The sequence below is a fragment of the Sapajus apella genome, unplaced genomic scaffold, assembly GCF_009761245.1.
Source record: "Sapajus apella isolate SASKATOON/1434 unplaced genomic scaffold, GSC_monkey_1.0 scaffold50, whole genome shotgun sequence".
Taxonomy (NCBI): domain Eukaryota; kingdom Metazoa; phylum Chordata; class Mammalia; order Primates; family Cebidae; genus Sapajus; species Sapajus apella.
Genome location: NW_022436990.1, coordinates 17996182 through 18017986, shown reverse-complemented (window position 1 = coordinate 18017986; position 21805 = coordinate 17996182). Strand labels below are relative to the sequence as shown.

The following is a 21805-nucleotide window of genomic DNA, read 5'->3' as shown; positions in this document are numbered from 1 at the left end:
GTGTGAGGCTCCCTGTCCCTCCTCAGACTCTCAGAATTCAAAAGAGCCACACTTTTCTGTCCTTGCCCTGCTGGGCCAAAGGGCGCCCTGCCTTCTTTTCTCTCTGGGGTAGACACCCTGAGCTTTTGCTGTGCACCTGCCGCGTGGAACAGGGAGCCGCCCCCGCCCCTGCCCTCCGTAGCTGACTCCGTCTTCCCTGGCCACCCTCAGCTCAGCAGGGCCCCGGGAGCCCCAGTGCCATGTGACACCTTCCATAAGTGTGGCATTCAGGAGAATGTGCCTTGGATCCCTGAGTCCCCATGTGGCTGGCATGTGCCCTGGCATGAGAGTCAGTGACGGGCAGGGGCGAGCATGAAGACACCTCCGCTGTGCCCCTGCTTTCGCCCTTTCCTGACTTCTCTGGCCAGCTCTAAGGTTGAAATAAGTCCTGCCTGTCTTAACAGATGTTTATTAAACGTCTGCCCTGGCCAGGCTCTGAGCAGCCTCCAGGGTCTCTGTCCTGAACACGATAGGCCCCTCCTGGTGCTGGCGGGTGGAGGGGGGGAGATTAAGTCCAGTGTCCCACAGGTGACTGCATAATTCCACATGGGACAAGAGGGAAAAAGAGCGGATCTTCCCTTTTATTTTTATTTATTTATTTATTTTCTTTTTATAAACTGAAACAGAGTCTCGCTCCGTCGCCAGGCTGGAGTGCATTGGTGCGATCCCTGCTCATTGCAACTTCCATTTTCCGGTTTCAAGCAACTCTCCTGCCTCAGGCTCCCGAATAGCTGGATTACAGGCAGGCGCCGCCATGCCCGGCTAAACAGACCTTTCCTTTTGTGAGAGGGACGCCAGCGTGGACAGCCGGGATGGGAGACGAAACTGAGCGGAAGTGAGAGTCACTTTGCTGCCCGGCACGTTGTCTCACACGTGTAATCTCGGCACTTTGGGAGACTGAGGCTGGGGAGTCGCCCCAGCCCGGGAGTTTATGAACGGCGTGGTCAGCATGAGACCCCTGTCTCTACTTTTAAAAATAAAAATAAGATATTTTGGGCAGAGAGAAGTGCCTGTGCAAAGGCCCTGAGGTGAGCGTTTGCCAGGTTTGTTCAAGGAGCAGAGGGGACGGTGTGAGGGGGAGAGGGCCTGGGGAGTTCGTGCTCATCTGAGGGCGATGGGAAAGGGGTGACACTTGGGCCTCCCACGTGCTGTGAGAAAAGCTCTTCCTTGCTGTCGGTGGGAGGCCTCGAGGCAAGGAAGGTGTGAGGCCTTCACGGCCCAGCTGGTTGGAGAACGTTGCAGCTCCATGGCCCTTCTCCCCCTCCAGCCTCCCTGCCCTTCGCTGTCCTATGGCTGGCGAACGCCCCGCATAAGTGAGGATTTTACTGTGGGGATGACTCCATCCGGTACCCCTACCGTCCAGACACCATCACCCATGGGCTCATGGCCGGGGTCACCAACACAGCCACCGTCATCCTTGTAAGGCAGGAGGGGTTCAGAGGGACAGGGAGGGGGGCAGGATGGGGTACAGCCTTACCCTGGGTTCCTGATGGGGGGTGGCCTGGAGGCCTGTGGGGGACTGGGGGACACAGCCTTGCCCCAACTGGTGCTTGTGGATAATAGGAACCCCCTTTTGTTTTTTGAGATGGAGTTTTTCTCTTGCTGCCCAGGTTGGAATGCAATGGCAGGGTCTTAGCTGACTGTAACCTCCGCCTCCTGGGTTCAAGCGATTCTCTTGCCTCAGTCTCCCCAGTAGCTGGGACTCCAGGCGTGCGTCATCACACCTGGCTAGTTCTGTGTTTTTAGTAGAGAAGGGTTTCACCATGTTGGTCCGGCTGGTCTTGCACGCCTGACCTCAGGTGATCTGCCCGCCTCAGCCTCCCAAAGTGCTGGGATGGCAGGCGTGAGCCACCGAGCCCAGCTAGGGCCCTTTTAGAGTCCCCAGGTCTGCAGCAGCCTTGGGGAGGCCTGTGGGGAGGACTGAGGCCCAGTGAGGGCCCATGGGCTGACCGAGACCCCCGCTGTTCTGTTTGCTGCGGCTGCCCCACGCGCAGGTCTCGGCGGGAGAAGCCTACCTGGTGTACACAGACCGGCTCTATTCCCGCTCCGACTTCAACAACTACGTGGCTGCCATGTACAAGGTGCTGGGGACCTTCCTATTCGGGGCAGCCGTGAGCCAGTCTCTGATGGACCTGGCCAAGTACTCTATCGGCTGCCTGCGCCCAACTTCCTGGCTGTCTGTGACCCCGAGTGGAGCCGGGTCAACTGCTCGGTCTACGTGCAGCCAGAGAGGGTGTGCAGGGGAAATGCTGCTGACGTCACCGAGGCCAGGTGGGTGTGGACCAGCAGCCTTCACTCTGGGGGGCAGTGGGAGCTGAAGAAGCCCCAGAAGCCAGATGGTGAGGAGCCAGCAGGCAGGTGGTCAGGCAGGAGCGAGGCCTCAGGGCTCCAGGTGACCCGCAGACAGCAGGAGGCTGGGGGGAGCATGCTCTGTCTGCCCCGAGTCTCATCCCTGCCCTCTTCTGCGCTGTCGTCGTCGTCGTCTTTTTTTTTTTTTTTTAAAGATGGGGTTTCACAATTATGGCCAGGCTGGTCTTGAACTCCTGACCGCAGATGATCCACTCACCTCGGCCTCCCAAAGTGCTAGGATTGCAGGCGTGAGCCACCGTGCCCGGCCATGTGCTGTCTTCTTACCATCTCTACTGATAGGTCCTTAAACGTTTCAACTCATCATTGTCCTTTTTAAAAAATCAAAATATTGACTGGCAAGCCTATGGTAATGTCAGACCAAAAAAAAAAAAATCAAAATAAAATTTGTATAAGATAAACATCACCATTTCTTCCATTTTAATGTGTACAGTTCATTTTTAGTACATTCACAGTGCTGTACAGCCATCTCCTCTACCTAATTCCAGAATATTTTCATCTCATCAGAAGGAAACCCCTCAGCATGGGTAACATGGCAAAACCCCGTCTCTATGACAAATCAAAAAATTAGGCTGAGCTAGGTGGCTCACGCCTATAATCCCCGCACTTTGGGAGGCTGAGGCGGGCGGATCACCTGAGGTTGGGAGTTCGAGACCAGCCTGGCCAACATGAAGAAATCCTATCTCTACTAAAAATACAAAATTAGCCAGGCGTGGTGACACACGCTTGTAATCCCAGCCACTCGGGAGGCTGAGGCAGGAGAATCGCTTGAACCCGGGAGGTGGAAGTTGTGGTGAGCTGAGATTTTGTCAATGCAGTCCAGCCTGGGCAACAAGAGTGAAACTCCATCTCAAAGAAAAAAAAATTAGCCAGGCCTGGTGGTGGGCACCTGCAGTCCCAGCTACTGGAGAAGCTGAGGTGGGAGGGTCACTTGAACTCGGGAGGTAGAGGTTTCAGTGAGCCAAGATTGTGCCTACCCCAGGCTGGATGACAGAGTGAGACCGTGTCTCAAAAAAATGAAAGGAAAGGAAACAAAGAACCCCTGTACCCATTAGCTGTCACTCCTCCCCTAGCCCCTGGCAACCACCACTATCCTATTTTCTGTCTGTAGATTTGCCTGTTCTCAATGTTTCATATAAATAGAATCATACACTATGTGGTCTTTGGTGTCTGCCTTCTCTTTTTCTTTTTCTAATTTTTTTTTTTTTTTTTTTTGAGACGGAGTTTCGCCCCTGTTGCCCAGACTGGAGTGCAATGGTGTGATCTTTGCTTACCACAACCTCCGCCTCCTGGGTCCAAGCGATTCTCCTGCCTCTGCCTCCTGGGTAGCTGGGACTACAGGTACCCACCAACATGCCTGGCTGATTTTGTATTTTTTACTGGAGACCGGGTTTCTGCAGGTTGGCCAGGCTGGTCTCAAACTACTAACCTCAGGTGATCCACCCACCTTGGCCTCCCAAAGTGCTGGGATTATAGTCATGAGCCACTGTGCCCGGATTCTTTTTCTAATTAAAAAAATTTGGGGGGGGCTGTGCAAGATGGCTCACACCTGTAATCCCAGCACTTTGGGAGGCTGAGGTGGGCAGATCACCTGAGGTCAGGTGTTCGAGACCAGCCCAGCCAACATGGTAAAAACCCATCTCTACTTAAAATACAAAAATTAGCTGGGTGTAGTGGTGCATGCCTATAATCCCAGATGCTCAGGAGGCCGAGGCAGAGAATCGGTTGAACCCGGGAGGCAGAGACTGCAGTCAGCCAAGATGGTGCCGTTGCACTCCAGTCTGAAGGAGAAAGTGAGACTCTGATTAAAAAAAAAAAAAAAATTAGGGCCGGGCGCGGTGGCTCAAGCCTGTAATCCCAGCACTTTGGGAGGCCAAGGCGGGTGGATCACGAGGTCAAGAGATCGAGACCATCCTGGCCAACATGGTGAAACCTGTCTCTACTAAAAATACAAAACATTAGCTGGGCATGGTGGTGTGTGCCTGTAATCCCAGCCACTCAGGAGGTTGAGGCAGGAGAATTGCCTGAATCCAGGAGGCAGAGGTTGAGGTGAGCCAATATTGCGCCATAGCACTCCAGCCTGGGTAACAACAGTGAAACTCCATCTCAAAAAAAGAAAAAAAAAAAAAATTGGCCAGATGTGGTGGTTCACACTTGTAATCCCAGCACTTTGGGAGGCCGAGGTGGGCAGATCACTTGAGGCCAGGAGTTCGAGACCAACCTGATCAACATGGAGAAATCCCATCTCTACTAAAAATACAAAAATTAGCCTGGCCTGGTGTTGGATGCCTGTAATCCCAGCTACTCAGGAGGCTGAGGCAGGAGAATCGCTCGAACCTGGGAGGCGGAAGTTGCAGTGAGCTGACTGTGCTCCAGCCTGGGAGACACGAGACTCTGTCTCAAAAAAAAAAAAAATTGTTTGTGTTTTTCTCAAAACTATAGGGGAAAAAAAATAAAAAGAAAAAAGAAAAAAGAGGGTAAGTAAATAGAATAAAAACAAAATTGTTTTTGTATGTTTTTACTGATTGAACACAGATAGTGCAATCTTGTGTTTTGGAAGTTCATGTTGTAACGTTCTGTCTGTTTTTGCTTTATGTATTTTGGAGTTCTGTGGTTTACTACATTTACCTTTATAATTGCTATATCTTTTTGATAGATTGACCCTTTCATCATCATAGAATGATACATATGAGTTTTGTCTCAACAATTTTTATCTTGATGTCCATTTTGTCTGATATTGTTATAGCTATTTTGGCTCTCTTTTCGTTACTGTTTGCATTGAATATTTTTTTTTTCCAATCTTGTACTTTCAACCTATTTATGTCTCTGACTCTAAAGTAAGTCTCTTACACCTTGCATAAAATTGGGCCATGTTTTTTATGTATTGTCCAGTCTCTGATTTTTTTGAGAGAGAGGCTCACTTTGTTACCCAGGCTGGAGGACGGTGATCTCAGCTCACTGCAGCCTTGTACTCCCAGGCCACACCATCTTCCAGCCTCAGCCTCCCGAGTGGCTAGGACTGGCCACCACATTCAGCTACCATTTATTTATGTTTTTTTTGTAGAAACAGGGTTTTGCCATGTTGCCCAGGCTGGTCTTGAACTCTTCAGCTCAGGCGACCCACCCTCTGTGGCCTCCCAAACTGCTGGGGTTACAGGTGTATGCCACCACACCCAGCCAGATCTCTGACTTTTTATTTTTTGTTTTGTTTTTTTTCCCATCCTATGTTAATCTTTTTATTGAATTAAGGCATTTAACGAATCCTGACTTTCAGTTGGAGTGTTTAATCTATTTATAGTCAGTGTAATTACTGATAAGGAAGGACCTCTGTCATTTTGTTTAGGGTTGCTCACATTATGTCTTCCTTTTTCAGTTCCTTGTCACTGTCTTTTTTTTTTTTTTTTCCTTAAATTTTTCTTTTAGTGATGAGGGTCTTGCAATTTTGCCTAGGATTTGAACTCCTGGGCTCAAACCATATCTGCCTTCCAAGTAGCTGGGACTACAGGCATACATCACCACATCTGACTGGTTTTTAAATTTTTTTTTTTTTTTAGAAATAGTGTCTCACCATGTTGCCTAGGCTTGTCTGGAATGCCTGGGCTCAAGCAGTCCTTCAGCCTTGGAATCCCAAATTGCTGGGATTACAGGCATGAGCCCCTGAGCCCTTTCAGGCTAAATAATCTTTTTCTCTCTTTTTTTTTGAGACAGAGTCTGGCTCTGTTGACCAGGCTGGCGTGCAGTTGTTTGATCTCAGCTCACTGCAACCTCCACTTCCTGAGTTCAAGCAATTCTCCTGTCTCAGCCTCCCCAGCAGCTGGAATTACGGGTGTGTAACACCACACCTGGCTAATTTTTGCATTTTCATTTTTATTATTTTTTGAGACAGAATCTCACTCTGTCACTCAGGCTGGAGTGCAGTGTACAGTGGCATGATCTTGGCTCAGTGCAACCTCTGCCTCCTGGGTTCAAGTGATTTTCCTGCCTCAGCCTCCTGAGGAGTTGGGACTATGGGCATGTACCACCACATCCTGCTAATTTTTTGTATTTTTAGTAAAGATGGGGTTTCATCATGTTGGCCAGGCTGGTCTCAAACTCCTGATCTCAGATGACCCACTCACCTTAGCCTCCCAAAGTGCTGGGATTACAGATGTAAACCACTGTGCCTGGCCTGGCTGAATAATCTTAACTGACCTATTTTCTTTGTTTGTTTTTTTTTTTGTTGTTGTTTGTTTGTTTGTTTGTTTGTTTTTTTGAGACGGAGTCGCACTCTGTAAGCCAGGCTGGAGTGCAGTGGTGTGATCTTTGCTGTCTGCGACCTCCGCCTCCTGGGTTTAAACACTTCTCCTGCTTTAGCCTTCTGAGTGCTGGGATCACAGGCATGCGCCACCACACCTTGACAAGTTTTGTACTTTCAGTAGAGACAGGGTTTCACCACGTTGGCCAGGCTGGTCTTGAACTCCTGACCTCAGGCGAGCTGCCTGCCTCAGCCTCCCAAAGTGCTGGGATCACAGGCGTGAGCCACAGTGCCCGACCTGTTTTGATTTGTTTTAAACTGTGTGTTTAGAATATTATAATGTGGCCACTCTGGAAATAGGAGTCTCCCTCCTCCCTGGGGTGTGTTCTTGCTGTTTGCTGCAGTGGTTATTTAATGATTTTTCTGATTGTGAAGTGTCTATCTTTTGTCATGAGTGGCCATTTCCTCCTGTTCTTTTAGCCTGGTGGTCAGCTAGTGATAGGGCAGAGATTTCTTTAAACATCTGGAAGCGAAAAAAAAAAAAAAAAAAAAACCCACAACACACTCCCGAGTTTGTAGAAGGGGTCTGCATGGCTCTGGGGTCAGCCCTTCCACAGTGAAACAGGTTTTCTCTGCCTTCACTTTCACTTCCTGTTTGTGTAGAGCTGGAAGGCCAGCCCGATGTGAGAGCCTAGGGTCCTCGTAGTCCTCTTCCAAGCTCCTGCAGTGGTCTGGTCTTGTAGGTTCCAAGCCTTCATTCCCCAGAGCATTTTACTCCCTGGCCTTTCCTCCTACGCTGTTTGGCTCGTCTGTTTTTTGCCTCATCTGCTCTTGTGGCGCCAGGCAGCAGAGACTAACAAATTTGTTGTAAACGTTTCCTACAAATGTCCTCCAGGTAGCACCTCAACACTTGGAGAATGTCCAGTCGGGTGAGATCAAGGCCAGCCCTCGAGCCATACCCCAGTTCGCAGTTGCAAATAAGGCCCCTTCTTGGAACCTGAGCTGGGCATGTGGTCTGTTACGCTCAGGCCACCACAGTCTAGGCAGTAGGAGAGGGACCAGGATTAGTTAAAAAGCCACAAAGCTGTTTGTTCTGATATCCAACTGGATTATCTATGTTTTTTTTTTTTTTTTTTTTTTTTTTTTTAGATGGAGTCTCACTCTGTCGCCCAGGCAGTGGTGTGATCTTGGTTCCTCGCAACCACACCTCCCCGGTTTTCAAGCGATTCTCCTGCCTCAGACTCCCGAGCAGCTGGGATTATAGGCATGTGGCACCACACCTGGCTAATGTTTATATTTTTAGTAGAGGCGGGGTTTCACCATGTTGGTCAGGCTGGTCTCAATCTCCTGACCTCGTGATCCACCAGGCTCGGCCCCCCAAAGTGAAGGGATTACAGGCGTGAGCCATGGCACCCGGCCTCAACTGGATTACATTAATCAAGTGTTCTGGCTCCTTTAAGCTTTTGGTTAGTTATAGAAAAGTTGATTGTGACTTTTTTGCCACTTTTGTTGCTTCCTATTTTCCGTGTTTCATTCATGTCCTACACAGGATCTCAAATTTATATAACAAGAAATCTTCCCTGAGTTACAAAATGGGAAAAAACGCTGAAAAGAAAAGCAGTGAAAATGAAACCGGTGTTGCCTGCTTGTTGGATACTACCATTCGCCCTGGGTGTTGGGTTCTTTCTGTCTCTGATTCTCGATTTCTGCACAGGGATTGCTGTGGGCCTACAGGCTCACTGGGAAACAATCCCTTTTCCAGCTCAGTGCCTGGTTTGTGGAGTCTACTTGTCAATCTGGACTTTCATACACCTATGGTTTTGGATTAACTCTGTTACCTTTCCTAGAAATTAACACAGAAAATTGAAAGTTGATTGACAAGAATGAGAATCCATTCTAAAGAATTCCAATAGAACGGAATCCTTTATTACTAAAAGAATGCTCAACTCAAGAGGACACAGATCCCTCATTTTGACTTCATTAGCTATGGTACTGAGAGACAACTATTTGAAAATACACAGCTAAAATTGTCCGAGCTTTAAGTGCTAGACCAGTTATTCAGAATTCACAGCTAAAACGGTCCCTGCTTTAAGTGCTAAAGCTGTGTATTTTGAAAAAGTTCTTTGCTATCCAAATAAAAAGCTACTTTTGTTTTTGCTTTTGGTCCCGAGGAGAAATGGGAGTCGTTTTCAGACAGCATGGGAGACACATGAGTCCGTCAGAGTCCTCTTGTCTGCCTCTGAGGGTGCAATGAGGGCATGAAGCACTGTGGGAGGTGTCCAGACACACAGGTAGGCTTGCTACGGACCAGAGCTTCCCCCTTGGGGTGTGCTCCTTGTCATCATGAGCTATGTCTGAACGAATTAATCACATTTCATATGCAAGCATGTTCTCCATTTGACTGTGCTGTTGTTTTGAAACAGAGCAGGATTGACAATGCTTTAACTTGATAGCAATGAATAATTTCATTCTACTTAATAACACGTGGGCTTGAGGAAGAGGCAGCGTTGGATGAGAAGGAAGAAGAATGGACGTGTGAATTAGGGAAAGGTGTCTCTTCCTTTGGAGCATGGATAGGTTCAAAGCCTACCTCATACTACTAAGTATTTGGCTGGAAACTACCAGTTGTGTGTGAAGCCTGTGTGCATGTGTGTGTGTGTGTGTGTGTGTGTGGGTGTGTGTGGGTAGGTGTGGGTGTGTCTGTGTTTCTGTCTCCAGACCTGAGCAGCAGATACTTCTTCCTGTGGTAGCATGTTACTCAGAACCTTGGATAACCCCCAGCCCTCCTACAATCGCAATACGTGTATGTTTTAAGACATTTATGTTGATGATTGGTGAGAGCGTGGTGATGGAAACCAGCTCATTTCCCATGTACCACTGAGGCCTGCTGAGCTTTGCTCAAGAGGGCTCTTGACTCTTCCTTTGTAGCAGGAGCTCCTAAGTGAATCAAGCCTTTTCAAGAGTTTCAGGCGGAAACGCAAATGTCTCAGGTTAGACCCAAGGTTAAAATTTGAACCGGGCAAATTCTCATTAGGGACAAGGGACCAAAGACGGTGCCAATGGAATCTAATGTCTTTTGATGTTGACTTCAATCCATTAAAGCTCTTGTGAAGCCATTGGACTGTAACATTGGGCCTGGGGGAAGCAGTGCACCCTGTGCAATTAGAGGTCCGAAGATTTGGATTTGATTTCCAGCCCTGTGCCAGTCAGTCAGCCACTCACTTTCAAGTGACAAGCCTTAGGCGGGTGACTTTCTGTCTCTTTTTCTCGATTTCTGCACAAGGATGGCTGTGGACATTAAGGCCTACTGGGAAATCATCCCTTTTCCAGCTCAGTGCCTTCTTTGTTGAGTATACTTGTCAATCTGGTCTTTCATACACGTATGCTTTTGGATGAACTCTGTTTCCTCTCCTAGAAATTAACAGAGAAAACTGACAGTGGATTGAGAAGAATGAGAATCCATACTAAAGAATTCCAATAGAACGGAATCCTTTATTACGAAAAGAATGCTCAACTCAAGTGGACACAGATCCCTTATTTTGTCTTCATTAGCTATGCCACTGAGAGACAACTTTTTGGAAATACACAACTGAAGCTGTCCAAGCGTTAAATGCTAGACCAGTTTTTCAGAATACACAGCTAATACGGTCCCTGCTTTATGTGCTTTAGCACATAAAGCAGGGACCGTTTTAGCTTTGTATTTTGAAAAAGTTTCATGCTATCCAAAAAAAATGCTACTTTTGTTGTTACTTTTGGTAACAAGGAGAAATGGGAGTTCTTTTCAGGCAGCATGGGAGACACATGAGTCCTTCAGAGTCCTCTTATCTGCCTCTGAGAGTGCAATGAGGGCATGAAGCACTTTAGGAAGTGTCCAGACCCACAGGTAGGCTTGCTACAGAGCAGAGCTTCATCCTGGGGGTGTACTCCTTGTCATTATGAGCCATGTCTGAACGAATTAATCACATTTCTTATGGAAGCATGTTCTCCCTTTACCTGTGGTGTTGTTTTGAATCAGAGCAGCATCGACAATGCTTTAACTTGATAGCCATGAATAATTTTGTTGTACGTAATAACGTGTGGGCTTGTGTAGGAGGCAGCGTTGGATGAGAAGGAGGGAGAATGGACGTGTGAATTAGGGAAAGATATCTCTTCCTTTGGAGAATGGATGGGTTCAAAGCCCACCTCACAGTACTACATATTTGGCTTGACACTACAGTTCTGTGTGAAGCCTCTGTGTGTGAGTGTTGAGTGTGTATGTGTGTTTATGTGTGTGTTTGTGTGTGTGTGTGTCTGTGTTTCTGTCTCTAGACCTGAGCAGCAGATGCTTCTTCCTGTGGCAGCATGTTACTCAGAATCTTGGATAACCCCCAGCCCTCCTAAAAATGCAATATGTATGTTTTAAGGCATTTATGTTGATGATTGGTGAGAGGGTGGTGATTGAAACCATGTCATTCCCCATGTACCACTGAGGCCTGCTCAGCTTTGCTCAAGAGGGTTCTTGACTCTTACTTTGTAGCAGGAGCTCCTAGGTGAATCAAGCCTTTTCAAGAGTATCAGGTGGAAAGGCAAGATATCTCAGGTTAGACCCAATGTTGAAATTTGAACCGGGCAAATTCTTACTAGAGACAAGGGACCAAAGACGGTGCCGATGGAATCTAATGTCTTTTGATGTTGACTTCAATCCTTTAAAGCTCTTGTGAAGCCATTTAACTGTGACATTGGGCCTGGGGGAGGCAGTGTACCCTGTGAAATTAGAGGTCTGAAGATTTGGATTTGATTTCCAGCCCTGTGCCAGTCAGTCAGCCACTCACTTTCAAGTGACAAGCCTTAGGCGGGTGACTTTCTGTCTCTGTTTCTCTATTTCTGCACAAGGATTGCTGTGGGCCTTAAGGCCCACTGGGAAACAATCCCTTTTCCAGCTCAGTGCCTTGTTTGTGGAGTCTACTTGTCAATCTGGACTTTCATACACCTATGCTTTTGGATGAACTCTGTTACCTCTCCTAGAAATTCACACAGAAAATTGACAGTGGATTGACAAGAATGAGAATCCGTTCTAAAGAATTCCAACAGAACGGAATCCTTTGTGACCAAAAGAATGCTCAACTCAAGTGGACACAGATCCCTCATTTTGACTTCATTAGTTATGGCACTGAGAGACAACTTTTTGAAAATACACAGCTAAAACTGTCCGAGCTTTAAGTGCTAGAGAAGTTTTTCAGAATACACAGCTAAAACTAAGTCTGGGTTTGGAATGGGAGCTGGGTTCAGACTGATGACAATGCCTGACCTGTTCTCCTGGGTGCAGGTTGTCTTATAGATGGGTTCAGGCTTCTGGAATAGGGATAGTCACTTACCTGTCCCAGTCCCAGGGGGCAGAAGAAAGGCCAACAGGAGGAGGCATGGCTACATTTTCTCAGGAAGGCTGCCTAGTTCAGAGCTGTTGGTGTTGAGTCCTTCTAAAAGCAAATGCTGGAGGAGGATGAAGAAGAGGTGGGTACTGTAACCTCAGAATCCTCCTAGACTTGTCCCCTTCTGGTTTCTATTTGTGTCATTATAGAAGTTGGTTTATTAAAATTCTCTGGCTTGGTTTAGGTTGACATGGCACTGTCACCACATTTACACCCCTGCTGCTGAGTAACATGTAAAAGCAAGAATAAAGAACAAGGTGGTGGAGCTGTTGAAGCTGTGGCTGCAGCTAGCAGGAATGCTGGAACCCCAGAAGCTCCTCAGGCACAGAACCAAGAATGTCTCTTTTTCTCAGTTGTTGGCTCTTTTCTACTCAGATAAACACATTAATAATTATTTAACAAACCAGATCCTGGGATATGAGATACATGGCTCTTGCCCTTGAAGAGTTGGTGGTTAGCAAGAGTAGACTGAAAATCTGTGGCTAGAGCACAAGAGAGGATGGGTCATGGTGGGGAAATCTGCTTGTTGATGTGATATGGAGGATGGACTTGCCTTAGCAGTATGCAGAGTTGCACACACCCAACAAATACTCTAAATGGCAACCCATTTCTATCTTACACTATCTCACATTCATATTTTTAGAATATTAGAATACCCTCTTTAAATGTAAATATTCTGTGACAAAGAGAACTTCTCTTATTTCACAGTTCTGCATAAAAGTTCTGGACTTGATATTTATTGGACCAAAATGAGTCATCATTGAGTCGATTGAAATGTAGTGGCCTGATTGCTTTATACTTTGGTTATTTAGCCCTCCTTAAGCTAAGGTGGGGACTGTCCTACCCCATCCATGGTGCCTATGAATGAGGAGGGGATTTCCCTTGAGAAACACTAGTCGTTGTTGCCAGATGATGGGAAAAGGGATGCTGATCATCCTGATAATGACTGTCCACTAAGTGTTCTCTCAGTGTTCAGAGAGCCATGTCTCTGATGCCCATTGGCTCACAGCCATAGGCTGTCCATAAACAAAAATGTATATATATATATAGTTAAATAGAGAACATGTAAATGATAAAATTAAATTTACCGAGAATTCTACAACAATAGATCATCATTAATGTTAAAGCATGTTTCCTTCTACTATTGTTCTAGATACTCATAAAGTACTAATCCTGTGGTTACTTTAACAGAATTGAGATAGAACTTTAGGTGATAATCTTTTCGTGATGGATTTCCCAGGTGTTCTTTGAGCTTCTTGTGTTTGGATGTCTAGATCTCCAGCAAGGCCAGGGGAATTTTCCTCAATTATTTCCTCAAATAAGTTTTTCGAGCTTTTAGATTTCTCTTCTCCCTCAGGAACATCAATTATCCTTAGGTTTGGCTGTTTAACATAATCCCAAATTTCTTGGAGCCTTTGTTCATTTTTTAAAAATTATTTTTTCTTTGTCTTTGTCTCATTGGGTTAATTTGAAAGCATTATCTTTGAGCTCTGAAGTTTTTCTTCTGTTTGTTCTAGTCTATTGTTGAAACTTTCCAGTGCCTTTTGTATTTCTCTAAGCATGTCATTCATTTTCAGAAGTTGTGATTATTTTTTCTTTATGATATCTATTTTTCTGGAGAATTTTTCATTCATATCGTGTATATATATATATATATATATATATATACATATATAAATTTCTTTAAGTTGTTTTTCACCTTTCTCTGGTATCACCTTGAGTAGATAATCCTCTGAATTCTTTATCTGGCAATTTAGAGATTTCTTCTTGGTTTGGATCCATTGCTGTGGAGCTATTGTGATCTTTTGGAGATGATATAGAACTCTGTTTTGTCATATTACCAGAACCTTTCTAATTCCTTATCATTTGGGTAGATTATTTTGGTGGAAATGTTCAGAACTCAAGCCCTGCTGTTCAGGTTCTATTATCCCATGGGGTGATCCCTTGATGTGGTGCTCTCCCCCTTACCCTAGGGGTGGGGCTTTCTGACAGCTGAACTGCATTGAATGTTATTGCTCTTCTGGGTCTATCCTCCCAGTGGGGCTACCAGGTTCCAGCTGGTACTGGGGAATGTCTGCAGATTCCTGTGATGTGATCTGTCTTCAGATCTCCCAGCCATGGGTACCAGCACCTGCTCTGCTGGAGGCAGCAGGGGAGTGAAGTAGACTCTGTGGGAATCCTTGGTTGTAGATATGTTTAGTGTGTTGGGCACGACTTTGAGGATTACATGATCCTAGAGAAAAATTTTACTCCATGCCACAAGAGTGTAGTACTGTGTGTATTTGAGACAGGGAGGCATTAACCTTGAGCTAGTGTTTATGTTCAACTTCCAGGCAGTACCCTGTATTAACAGCAAGACTTTGAAGGGGTGGCTGCTGGGAGTGTTTGGCAGGGTGAGCTTAACACCCTCATTCAACAACCCTCATTCAACAAAATATACTCTATTGGTGGCTTCCAAGCCCAGAACTTCCTAACATTCACAAGTCCAGGTAGTTTTGGAAACTATGCATGTAGCAGCAACTGAGTGGCCTAAATATTAGAGGCATTTATCCATTTTTCCAGCCCATGTGAGCCTTCCTGATTCTAGTTTCATTCTGTATAGGAAGAATCAGATGCTTTAAAAAAAATACGCATGCTTTTTTATTAGTATGGATACCTTCACAGACAATACTGTAATTTTTAGAGGAATTCCACATTATTACATCAACTGTGAATTTTTAACAGAGGCAAAACTGAGCACCATAGTTTACAAGTAGAAAGACCATGCTTGAAGACAACAGATGTTCACTAAGGATGCATGATTGATTTGAGAAGTTTTTAAGCCTAGTCCTCGCCCTTCTCCTCCTCAAACTCCCCTTGTTCATCAGCCGTGGCGTCCTCGTGCTGCTGGTACTCAGACACCAGGTCATTTATGTTTCTCTCAGCAGATACTTTTTAAACAAATGAAAAGAAGCCTGCACTAGTTGTCTTCTTCCTGTTCTGCTGCTCTTCCCGCTAGGTGAAGAGGATGCTCCATTGAACAGTTTGACAACTTCATGTCTAGCAACTAAATGATTAAAGTCATTTTCAAATCCCATACACTGCTGTTCTGGAGTCACACATGACAATATTCATACAAATTGGATGAATATCTAGCCCCTTCCTCATATCTTCCTACCTAGGATATCCAGAGACCCATGTGGTTCCATAAGGGCCTTGCCACTAAGATGCCAGCCCACCTCATGCCCTGGCAGAGAGGGGCCTCAGAAAAACCAGAAATAAAAATAAGATACAAATACTTTATTCCCATAAATTTCCATATACAGCTAGATCTTGTGAACTAATCTGAAAGATGGAAAGGGAGTGAAACAATTTGTGTGAAAATTCTCAACATTGTCAGTTTCAGTTGGGTTCAGATGATAGTCTGCTATTGTGTTCACTTACTATCCTCTATGCTTGGTATGTAGTAAGTGCTTAATGAGTATTTGCTGATTGATAGAAAAGATTGTACTTTCCAATCCTGCTGCAGGAAGGAGCCCTTTTGAACTCAAAGGGCTGATGTAGCCCAGGTGGCCAGCAGGGAATCTTAGCCTAGAGGCCAGCAGTGACCAAGAGGAACAGGTTTAAAGGGCTCAGGCCGCTGACTGCCTAGGTGGGCAGTGAACCTTAAGTGTATGGAAGGACACTGGGCTGGATGGGAGAGGTTGAGCTGGCTCTACCTAGGGAAGAGATGGAGTCAAGTGTTGCCAGCCTTGTCCTCCATGGGTCCTACCTGGTGCCAGTGCAGGCCTGGGAGGTCCCTCTCTGCCAGGACATGAGGTGGGCTGGCATTTCAGTGGCAAGACCCTATGGAACCACATGGGTCTCTGGGTATCTTAGGTGGGAAGATATGAAGAAGGGTCAGATCAGATCAGTGTGGTCTGGAGAGGACAAGAGTTGGTAGATTCTGAGAATGTTCAGTAGGGATGAAGAGAAGGGCAGCCAAGAGGCTGGAGGATAAGCTGAGCCCTGAGCTCAGAGGAGGGCAGAGAAAGGAACTAAGCCCAGGGGAGAATGAGGAGCCCCAGTGGGATGTGAGGAGCTAGGTCCCATGGTATATTATGCCTTTTTTCTCTGTCTTGTAGCATTGGAGAAGTAGATAAGAAGTTTACTCTGAGCCCCACAACCAAAGTGGTCCATGTTGTCTCCTGATGGTGATCAGCTTCAGCCCTGGCAGAAGGGCAGGCCCTGGTGAAACTGGTATGGGTAAGAAAGAGCTGGGCATCAGCTTTGCGTGGGTGTTTGGGGAGGTGGCAAGGGGTGAGGGGAGAGGAGAAAGCAGAAAGCAGCAAAATTGTGTCATTGGCCTGCATATCAGAGACCTGGTGCTTGTGAATGTGGGTCAATGAATAAACAAGAAACCAGCCTTTCCACTCGGCTTAGAGGTATTTATTCAGTTGCTGGCACCTCTCCCAGTGTAAATCTGGACTCAGCGCCAGAGAAGGTGGTTCATCACAAAGGGGGCTTAGTTTGCTTCCTGTAGTTAGTGGCGTTTCACGGTTTTCTTTTCTTTTCTTTTTCTTTTTTTTTTTTTTTTTTTTTGAGACGGAGTCTTGCTCTGTCACCCAGGCTGGAGTACAGTGGCACAATCTTGGCTCACTGCAACCTCTTCCTCCTGGGTTCAAGTGGTTCTTCTGCCTCAGCCTCCTGAATAGCTGGGATTACAGGCATACGCCACCATGCCTGGCAAATTTTTATATTTTTAACTGAGGTGGGGTTTTACCATCTTAGCCAGGCTGGTCTCAAACTCTTGACCTCGCAATCCACCCGCCTCGGCCTCCCAAAGTGCTGGGATTACAGGTGTAAGCCATCATGCCCGGCCTCATGGTTTTCTTTATCCAGTGTACAAAGCTTGAGACTTTGGTGAAGGCTCGTGGAGATGTGCCATTGCCTTGTCCATAAGAGACAATGCCCTGGGCCACCTTGTTACACACAAGGGGGCCTCCGGAGTCCCCCTGTGAATAGAGAGTGGAAGGATTGAGCTGATGCTTCTCTTGGTCCTGCCCTCTCTGCCATCTCAAGCTCCCTCTTAGTGAAGGCCAACTTGCATAGCCTGTACATGGGAGACCAGAGGGCAGGGCAGGTCCCTGGTGGTCTCCAGGTGCCAAATTCTGGCCCTGGACACTGTTATTACTTCACCTTATCCCAGGGGCCAGCCTCTGTTGTCTCCCCTAGATCCCAGGTATGTGGGACCATTGGCTGAAGCAGGCAAGGAGGGCTGATACCCAGCATGGAGTGCCAACCCATTAACCACGTTGGGTACCAGCCTCTGAAGACACACCTAGTTGTAATTACTGCACCCCCAGAGAGCATAGTTTCCTGATCTCTGTGACAGACCTGGGGTGGGTGGGGTGTTGCAAATTCATCCTTCCAAAGGAGCACCAACCACCATAAGCCTCCTGGTAAGTTTGTGGAGGCCCTAATTCCTCCCCAGCTCCGTCTGTTCACCTTTTCTTTTTCCAGAGAGAAAGATCACTGTCTAGTGGGTGAAGGAGTCCCCCACTGCTTGGGTCTCCAGGTCTCAGATCTTCCCCAAACATCTTTCTCCCCAGAACCAATCCAGGCAGGTGCATAGTCTTACCTTAAAGGAAGCCTTTTTAATCTCTGGGTCCCCCACGCACAACTCAACTGTACTGTCGTAATAATTGCGTAAGTGGGATTCGCACTTTCGATCTTCCTGCACTGTCAGCTTTACCTCCTGTAGCGTGTGTGAGTATGTTCCCATGGGGGTTGTCCGTCCCCAGCCGGCCACATTGCACACCTGCCCTGGCTTCACCTGGGCTTTGCTGCGGGGTAGCCTGAGGGGCTGCACAGCTGTGGTCCACTTGGCCTTTCTCTCCAGCTGTTGGGGAAGAGGCAAGAAAGTCCAGGTCAGCCAATGAACTTCTGGGCCCCGACACAGTGATGGGACTGTGCCATCTTCCCTCTCCTCTGAGGCACAGGAATTGATGAAGAGGCCAGGATGGAAAGGAGGGGAAGGCTGGCGTCACAGTGGGAGTGGAACCAACTGCACCAAGAAGAGCAAGAGTGGCAGGAGTGTGCCTCACCTGCAGTAGCATAATGTCACTGGAGAAGTTCTCAGGATTATAGTCTGGGTGGCAGAAGGTTCTTCTTACAGGGATGCTCTGCTGGGTCGTCTCCTGTTCCTTGATATTGTGGGCCCCCAAGGTGACATTTATGAAGCTACACAGAGAGCAGAGTGAGGGTGGGGGTAGAGTCATAGGGGATACAGACCAGGAGCAGTAAGAGCAGGTGACAGCTGGGGCAGGGCAGGGCTGCAGCTGAGGGGAAATTGAGGGGACAGTCGGTCCCCAGGAATTGGAATTCTGGTAATTGTACCAGGTTTCTTAGGGGTTGGCTCCCCCTGGAAACACAGGTGAAATTGCTTCAGATTGCATTCTTATGGCAAAGTATGCTCCCAGTTCTAAATATGGCAGACGTGGTCACTCTGCTCTTTCTTACTTCAGCAGTGCCTCTGGAACTGACCTTCCCCTCTCCTCACAAGCTTACCTGCCCTTTTCTCACCCTCTAAGGAGCCTTCCTGGCATATGTGCTCCCAGGAGCCCAGGGAGCTCCTTGAGAAGAAGGCAGGGGTCTTTGTGGAGTGTTTCCAGGAGGGCATGGGGCTGTTTTCTGCTCCTCACCTTCCCCAACAGTGAGCAGCTGTCAGCACGAAGTCCTCTCGTACCAGGAAGCCACCGCACCTCTTCAGAGACTTCTGATCCCAGATCACAAGATAAGCCATGTAGGGGTGGGAGTGGGGCTTGGCCTCATGTCCCCCGATGATCTCCCCTGAAGGAAAAGTCTGTCTGCTTGTGTGCACCCATGGTACCTGCTTGATGGTTCCAGAACTCCTGGGCAGTTGGGAGCCTGGGATAGCCTAGAGCTGGGAGGGGCCTGGAGGAAGGGGCTTCAATTTCCTGCTCTGAAAAAGGGAAGAATAGCAGGCTTTGATCTGAAATCTTTCTTCCATATGTAATTGAATGTGAGCATACCTGTCTTAGGGACAGTGAAATCCCAGAGGCTCCTGATCATTCCTCTCCTGACTTTGCTTTGTTTCAAGTGAGTTTCCAAGACCCTTATGAGTCTTGTGGTGTCTAGGATAGTGCTGCTTTCTAACAGCCAGGGTGTAAGTGGAGGGATCTAGATACTGTCACATTCTATTTCCTAGAGCCTGACATGTGCTGGGGGCCAAATAAATGTTCCTGGCCACATGATGGACTGGCTCAAGTTAGCCTCTGGATGAGGGCTGGTAGAGCAGTGCTGGTGGAATTCTAGAAAGCAGGGAAGTTGGGGCCTGCCACAGTGCTTCATCTTCAGAAAGAGGGGAGCCACTAAAGACCAGGAAAGAAAAGCAGAGTTGGAGAATGGGACTGAGCAAACGCATTAACAGTGCTCTGAGGACAGTGACTGCACCAATTCTGTGGGCAGCTGAGCTCTGGGTTTCTCTCCTAAGTAGACAGTGAGAGAAGCACCTATCTTATCTCAGAAACAGAAGCCAGGCCCACTCTAGAATAATTTAATATTTCATCCTCTGCCATTTACTTCTAGGAAAGTACCACTCTCCAGGTGACAAAGGTGGGCTCTAGGGAGGGGATAGCACCCATTGGCTCTTCTCGAGAACAGCTTTTTGCCCTGCCATTCCTGCTGACAGTTTATACAGCATTATGCTTGGGGGGTCTTGGTAGGATGGGAGCTGGAGTTCAGAATATTCCTGGTAGATAGATGGATCAGGAATGTGAAGAAAGGGCAGGGGACCTGTGGGATGGGCTTGGGCCCCTGAGGGTGGAGACGGTCACTCACCTGCATCTGCTCTGGGCAGCAGGAGGAAGGCCAGCAGGAGCAGGACTGGTTGCATCTTCTCAGGAAGTCTGCCCTGGTTGGAGCTGCTGTTGTTTCCTCCTTGCACTCTTTTAGCTCTTGGGAGAGGAAGGAGGTGGAATGGGCTCAGTGACTTCATGTTCCCCTTTGGTTTTGTGGTGCATGATCACAGAAGGTTTTCTATGAATGCTGCCCACCCCCGCTACCTGCCTGATGACGTCCTCTGGGTGATTGTGTGAGAATCGTGCAGTAACCACATCAGCACCCACAACTGATGACTCAGAGCGGACCACCTATTCAGCCCAGAGCAGGAACCCAAGCATATGAGGTGGACTGTAGGATGTGGCATCAGCCAGTAGAGATACTAGAGCACCAGAAACCTGAGTTTCCAGTGACAGAACCACCAATGCTTTCATGGCCAATCCATCAGGATAGTTTCTTTAGCAAGTGTGTGTTTGAACCCTTCTCTTGTGCTAGAACCAAGCATGTTGGAGATGTGTCTCTTTCCCTTAGAAAGAGGAGATAGAAATGCAGGAGCCAGAGTACAGTTTGGGAAGGGCTATAGTAGAGCAATATGCAAGGCAGTAACAAAGTATGGCCACCATCTACCAGACCCATTTATTGTTGCACCTTCCTTTCTAGGGAATTTCTAACATCCCTTATTTAGTTACAAATGTTTAGTGTGAGAGTCCACCTCTTTTCTGAATGCTTTCAACAGGACTCCTGTACTTGACATTTTTTGGGCCTAAATTAACAAATTGCTATGGTCCTAGGAGTTGAATCCACTTTGGGTAGGCTGGAGTCAGTCCACTCAAACCACTCAAACCAAGAATGAGAAAGGTATGCTTCTCTAAAGGATGTTTGGGTTGCTGAACTGCTAATGCCATGTGAAATGAGGAAGCATGCCAGGCAGCCAAAGATTAGTAGTTGTCATTTTTAGTGTTCTATCTCCTGTCCAGAGAGCCACACTTCTTACATATCAGGCTCAGCACATAATAGGCTTACAGTAAACATTTGCTAAACAAACTACTCTAATGCTTTCCCTCCCTTAGCCCCACACCCCTGACAGGCCCCAGTCTGTGATGTTACCCTCCCTGTGTCCATGTGTTCTCATTGTTCAACTCCTACTTGTGAGTGAGAACATGCAGTGTTCTGTTTTCTGTTCCCATGTTAGTTTGCTGCTCTCCTGACTTGCTTTGTTTCAAGTGAGTTTCTAAAATCCTTATGAGTCCTGTGGTGTCTATGATAGTGCTGCTTTCTAATGGGCAGGGTGTAAATGGAGGGCTCTAGATACTGTCATATCCTATTTCCTAGAGCCTGACATGTAGTGGGTGCCCAGTAAATATTCATGGCTGCATGATGGACTGGCTCCAGTCAGCCTCTGGACAAAGGCTGTTAGAGCAGTGTTGGTGGAATTCTAGAAAGGTGGAAACCAATCACACGAATCAAACCACATAGAGAGACTTAGCTGTTCTTTTTTTTGTTTTTTAATTGTACCTTAGGTTCTGGGGTACATGTGCAGATCATGCAGGATTGTTGCATAGGTACATACATGGCAAGGTGGTTTGCTGCCTCCATACCCCTGTCACCTATATCTGGCATTTCTCCCTATGTTATTCCTTCCCAACCTCCCTATCCCCTGCTGCCCCTCCCCTAGTCCTCCCCAACAGACCCCAGTGTGTGATGCTCCCCTCCCTGTGTCCATGTGTTCTCATTGTTCAACACCCACTTATGAGTGAGAACATAGGTGTTTGATTTTCTGTTCTTGTGTCAGTTTGCTGAGAATGATAGTTTCCATATTCATCCATGTCCCTACAAAGGATATGAACTAATCGTTTTTTATGGCTGCATGGTATTCCATGGTGTGTATGTGCCACATTTTCCTTGTCCAGTCTATCATCGATGAGCATTTGGGTTG

At 47.1% G+C, this 21805-nt stretch overlaps 1 protein-coding gene and 1 pseudogene across 1 annotated transcript; one reads left to right on the top strand and one right to left on the bottom strand.

Moving 5' to 3' along the window:
• The window catches only part of LOC116526353, a 12563-nt pseudogene extending 724 nt beyond the window's left edge, over positions 1-11839 (top strand).
• Positions 11840-16808: 4969 nt separating this feature from the next.
• Positions 16809-20027, bottom strand: LOC116526339 (granzyme B-like). Its single transcript, XM_032242665.1, has 5 exons — positions 19870-20027; positions 18711-18858; positions 18114-18249; positions 17648-17908; positions 16809-17021 (listed from the first exon to the last, which is right to left on the bottom strand). The coding sequence occupies exons 1-5, from the start codon at positions 20024-20026 to the stop codon at positions 16809-16811; spliced, it is 915 nt and encodes a 304-aa protein (XP_032098556.1). The 5' UTR covers position 20027.
• Between the last annotated feature and the right edge of the window lie 1778 nt (positions 20028-21805).